Below are 5,737 nucleotides of genomic sequence, written 5' to 3' on the forward strand. Positions count from 1 at the left end.
AAAAAAAAAATCTAAAGGTATTGAACTTATTATGCCTATTTCTAAATCTGAAACCTGTAAGACTCCTTCCATATTGGTCTGCTTCCACTTAAGAAGCTCTCGATACACCCGAGGTTTTAAGCAAAAAATTAAGTTAATTATGATAAAATTAAAATATAAAGACTTTATTTGACCAAACTGAATTATGAGAGGCTTATTTAATTATAAATATTTATCATGATCTATGGGCCTATTAATCATAAATTTAGTGACCAAAATTATCCTTTAGATTTAATGGATTATGAAATTAATTTATTACTGTGTGCAACCCAAAAAAAAAAAAAAAAATATATATATATATATATATTTTTTTTTCAATTAGATATAAAATTCGATAATTTTATTCACATTAATATATTCAATATATAGACCCATTTAAATGATTTATAGAAATGATGATGATATTTTAATGTAATTATTGATAATTATTAATAATAGATAAAATTAATCAATAAAATAGTTTATTAGTCAAATAAAATTTCAGATTTTTTAAATTTGATTTAACAAAATTAAAAGTTTTGGAAGGTTGGATTATTTTAAGTGCAATTTAAAAAAAAAAAAACCCCTCTTTCTTTCAACACTTAAATACGAGAAAAAGCGATTGCCTCTATTAGCCTGTAGCTTCCAATTTGCCCTTCTCTCTCTGTCTCTTCTTTAGCTTAACACTCCTCCTCTCGCTCTCTCCTCTTCCTCTGTTACGGCGGCAGCGGCTCTTCCATTTCTTCCTCTTTTTTTATTCTTAGATCGGTTCTTGCGCCATCTCTCTCTGTGTAGCTCGATCTGCAATCGAATCGATCTAGGTGTTCTTGGGTTTCTTTAAAAAAGAATCGCCATGATTGCGGCCACGCAGCAGCAGCAGCAGCAGCAGCAAGCAACAGCAACGGCGCCGTCTGCAGAAGAAGAGGCCTTGAAAAGGAATACGGATTGCGTTTACTTTCTTGCTTCTCCTTTAACCTGCAAAAAGGTTTCGTTTTGTTTTGCTTTTATCTTTCTTCCTTCTTTGCTTATTTTATGATATCATTGCTGTTTGGGGATATTTGTGCTTGTTTCTACGTAGGGTTTCAGATTTACGATTTGGCTTTATTGTATTAGGTTTCGATGACGTTGGATCCTTTTAGGGTTTCTATTCGTTCGTAGGAAGTTTCCCTTCTGAATTTAATGATTATATCTGGTTAATCTGATTCTTATGTTGCTTTTTTATGCATCTGATTTGTTTTTCTCTTAATGGTGTGTCAACAGAGATTGTGTATGTTAACGTATGTAGCATTTCTGTTTAGCTAAAAGTTTATTTCTTTGCGAAACCTGATTGTGTAGAGATTGATAGAGATCGATTTGTGTTTCTTTTTGTATAGATTTGATGATTATGTAGTTACTTTGCTTGGCATTTGTTACACTGCTTTGTGGTTAGCTTCGCTTGTTAGGACACAATATTAAGGATTTAACACCAAAATGTGAGAAAATAATTCAACCATTTTCTGGGATGAGAATCACTGGTTTCTGTCTCGGAAATGGCAGGACACGCCCATGACACATTTCAAGACCATGTGTGGAAAAATCAAAAGATGGAAATGCATTTCTGCGTCAGAACTGCGTTTCTGACGATCGGAGATGACTCCTAGCTTTTGTTTGGTGTTTGTTAATCCTCCCTGCAAAACCCATTGTTAAGCTGCCCAAAGCCACCATTAATCCCATCTTCTTTTGTGCCTGAGCTTGCTGGATCGATCAGCTGCTTCGCCAATGTCGGATAGTAGTCCGAGTCTCGGTCGGTGATTTATAGTGAGCAGGGGAGTTGATGAGGAGAGGAAAACATGAGAGAGAGAGAGAGAGAGAGAGAGAGAAGAGTGGTGCCATGTACTTTCTTGGATTTTGATTGGTCCTTAGTTTGTTTCCTTTTTAATTTATTTTCTTTTCTTATTCTTTTTATTTTCATAACTTAATAAAATATAATATATTATAATAAAATGATAAGTTCTAGAACAATTGTCCTATCTATTTGTACTATACTCATTTTAAATTTCTTTCTCAATAATTAAGCAAACTAAATTAAACAATACTATTAATATTAACAATAAAAATAAATGAAAATGCTAACAATAATACACATAATTAAATTATCAATAAAATAGCTTTATTACTTCTAAATTATTTCCATATATTTATTTTATTTATGTGTTATTTTATTCAGTATCTATATTTTTTATATTTACGCGTTTTCCCCTCGTTTCGGTTTCCTACATTTTTGAAAATGTTGTTTCCCCTCGTTCGTTTCCACTTTTCCTGGTGTCATCGTTCATCTTTCCGTGCTACATAGTGTAGTAGTATTGCTAGTAGTCTTTCGCTCCTGAGTTCTTGGCTGTTTCTCAGCAAGCAACTTGAACTTGTCCTAAATTATTTGCTACACATAAAGTGAACAATGCGCAATTATTCCAAAAATAGGTTTTCATTGACAGAATAGAATTCTTGAATTATTTGCTTCCTGGGGCTTTTTGCCTTGATCATCCACTCCAGTTGATAATGCTCCTTATTTGTAATTTCTGTCAACAGGGAAGTGAATGTGAGTATCGCCATAGTGAATATGCCCGGGTAAACCCAAGGGATTGTTACTTCTGGTTGAATGGGAATTGCTTGAATCCAAAGTGTGGGTTTCGTCATCCAGTGAGTATCTTATCTTGTTTTCTGTTGACTTTACAATTTCCTTGTTACGTTCTTTTTGTGCCTTTTTAGGAATTAGATTTTTTTTTTAAAATGTGGAACAGTTAATTAGTAATTTCTTTTTCTTGTCATTAAACATTATATGTTTTATTAGTTAATTATTTATTCAAGAATATAGACATTGAATGCTAATATTCTCATTTCAGCCCCTTGATGGCTTGTTTGGAACCCAAGCATCAGCTTCTGCTGGATCCTCTTTACCTCCATCACATATGGCAGTGGCAACTGCCATGAACACACCTCAAAATTCAGCTAAACAAGCAGTCCCATGCATTTTCTTCCAGAAGGGGCTCTGCCTAAAAGGTGATAGATGTGCTTTCTTACATGGACCTAATCCTACTAGTAACAAAGTTTCACAGTCGATGGTACACTCTAGTACTGAACTCTTACCTCAAAAGAAGGCTTCTGGTGGCCCTCAAAAGTTGTCTCAAGACCATAAGACTCCACAGGCAAATTCCTTGAAGGGAGCTGGAGCACCTGCTGAAGCTAAACCTGCTTCTAAACCAGAAATTGTTCCACCAAGAAATGGGGCAGGGGTTGAAAGGAATCTTCCACCATCTAAAAGCATGGATGCTGAGCTTTCTAAATACAAAGCAACAAATCTTCCTCCTGTTGTCAATGGAAGCTCAAGTCATTTTAATCGCGTGCATCAGTCACAAGTACAAGATGATCATGTTTTCCAGAATGGTAAGGATGCTGATGAGTTTTTGAGGGAGTCCTCTCCTGGTTTTGATGTTCTTGTAGATGATGAGTTGAGAAATTCTGATTATTACCATGGTGAAGATCAATACGGAAGGACAAGAGGTCATGAAGGAAGGAGCTTGAACCCTGTGGATGAATATGATATGGTTCATTCTGCTGATTACAGTTCAGTTGCTGACATTGACCGAGAAACATATCGTGATCTACGAGACTATGATACATATGAACTCATGCAAGGGCAACATGCTTGGGAACAACGTAGGGATTCATCAGAGAGAGTGCTAGATGGGCCAGCTCATTTGGAACGGAGAGCGTACTTAAAAGCAGATAGCCCTGAACTCGTTGATGAGTCAGATCTGCGCTATCGCTTGTCAAAACAGAGGAGAGTTCATGGCTTGAGATCAGTTGTCAGTCATGATTTTTTCCCAGAAAACCACGTTGAGGAGAGAGGTCATTGGAGTTCTTCACAAAGGGACTCGCATAATTTTCCCTCGCGTGAAAGCTCTATGAGTAGCCTTCTTCATGGTAGGATAAAGCTTCCAGAAAGATCTACCAATGGCAGTGATTTACATGTAGAAATGGAAATAGGCAGAGGTAGGAATTGGGGCAGATTGTCATCTGGGATGTCAGAGATCCCATCTCATCAAGGCAGGCTTCGTGACAGAATAAAAGCTAGGGTGGAAGAGGACTACAATACTGAAGGTAGAAATCTTAGAGGTATGCGAATGAGGAGGGAAATGACAGATGAGAGGAGAACTGATTTTGCTGGTCCTAAAAGTCTGGCAGAGCTGAAAGGTACAAAAAATATAGAGGGTAGGATGCAGCAATCCCTTGGAAAGAGAAAACAACTGGAAGATCATCGACCATCAGGCAATCTTTCTTTCGAAGGCCCAATGCCTCTTAGTGAGATTCTAAAGAGAAAAAGAGAGGCTGAAGCCGCAGCTACTGGGAGTGGAGTATCTTTTGTCAGTAAGAATGAAAATAATCAGAAAGAAAGTAAGGAAAGCTTGCTCGGAAACTCCTACAGTGCAGGAGTTGCAGAGACACGAGGTGATCTTTCATCCACAAAGGATGAAGCCAGCAAGCAAGTGCTTAAAGATGAAAAATCCAATTCTGCAGCTGCTGCTGTTGTTGGGACTGTCGGAGAGTCTACTGAAGTTGCAGCTGATCAACATGCTTCTCAACAGCCTAATCCAAGTGAGCCCGAGACTGAGGACGTGATGACTGTGGAAGATGGTGTGGAAGATCATGAGTATGAAGCTGATGATCAAAGGGAAGGGGACTATGAATATGAGCAAGTTGATGAAGGAGAGTATTATGAGGAGGGTGAAAATGCAGACGCAGAAGAGCAATATGCGGACGATGAAGATGGAGATGACTTTGCTAAGAAAATTGGTGTGATGTACTAGTGAGGGGAATTGAGAAGTTGATGCTTTTGGCTCTTATTGTGGTTTGTTGACTGCATTGGGAACTCATTGTGGTTGGTTGGTTTTGATCAACAAGAGTTGTAGTTGCCATGGATTTGCTTTGTAGAAGTAGGGATATCAAGTTCTCATCTAGTTTTAATTTCAACCTTTAAATTTTTTTCTTTTTAGTTATTGTATTTAAAACTGATTGAATGAAAGATTTTCTTGTGCTTGGGGCGCAGCTTTTGCCTTCAGCCCATCAGTTCTGCTCGCACAGAAAGGCAGGAATGTAACAATAGAAAATTTAATAAGAAAACTGCTGCTTACACCTCTCAGTATTAATGCTCTCTATGTATCCTTGTCTTGCATTTAGAGAATTAAGCCTACAATTGCAGTTAATTGTAATTATTTATTTAAAAAAAATTTAATATTACTCTTTTTTTTTTATTAAAATTAAAATTACATTTATAAAATTCACTAGATTCTCTAATGTCATCCTTAAGTATAAGGTAGTGTTAGAGATAAATAAATATTTTAGTGTTTGATTTAAATAAAAATTTATTTAGAATTTTTAATAATTAAATTTAGAAAATTTATTATAATTTAATTAAATTTTACTTTTTAAATTTAAAATTATATATATTTTAAGTGATAAAATTATTTTTTATTATATATTATTTTATTTTACTTATTTCAAATATAAAATTAATTTTATTCAAAATAAAATTTATATTTAATATATTAAATGAATTTTATTATAAAATTTATTTATAAATAAAATAAATATTATCATAAAATTGAAACAAACCGTTGTAAATTAATTTATTATTTTAGAATTAAAAGGCCACATAGAAAGGGAGTTGATTTCTGATCTGGAC

General features: G+C 35.0%; 1 protein-coding gene across 1 annotated transcript; it reads left to right on the forward strand.

Annotated features, from left to right (window-relative positions):
• Positions 1-643: 643 nt before the first annotated feature.
• LOC110658249 (zinc finger CCCH domain-containing protein 17) lies at positions 644-5,194 on the forward strand. The gene is made up of 3 exons (XM_021815780.2): positions 644-1,003; positions 2,584-2,694; positions 2,898-5,194. The coding sequence occupies exons 1-3, from the start codon at positions 872-874 to the stop codon at positions 4,860-4,862; spliced, it is 2,208 nt and encodes a 735-aa protein (XP_021671472.2). The 5' UTR covers positions 644-871; the 3' UTR covers positions 4,863-5,194.
• The last annotated feature ends 543 nt before the right edge of the window (positions 5,195-5,737 follow it).

Source organism: Hevea brasiliensis, chromosome 14, assembly GCF_030052815.1.
Source record: "Hevea brasiliensis isolate MT/VB/25A 57/8 chromosome 14, ASM3005281v1, whole genome shotgun sequence".
In the NCBI taxonomy this organism is placed as follows: domain Eukaryota; kingdom Viridiplantae; phylum Streptophyta; class Magnoliopsida; order Malpighiales; family Euphorbiaceae; genus Hevea; species Hevea brasiliensis.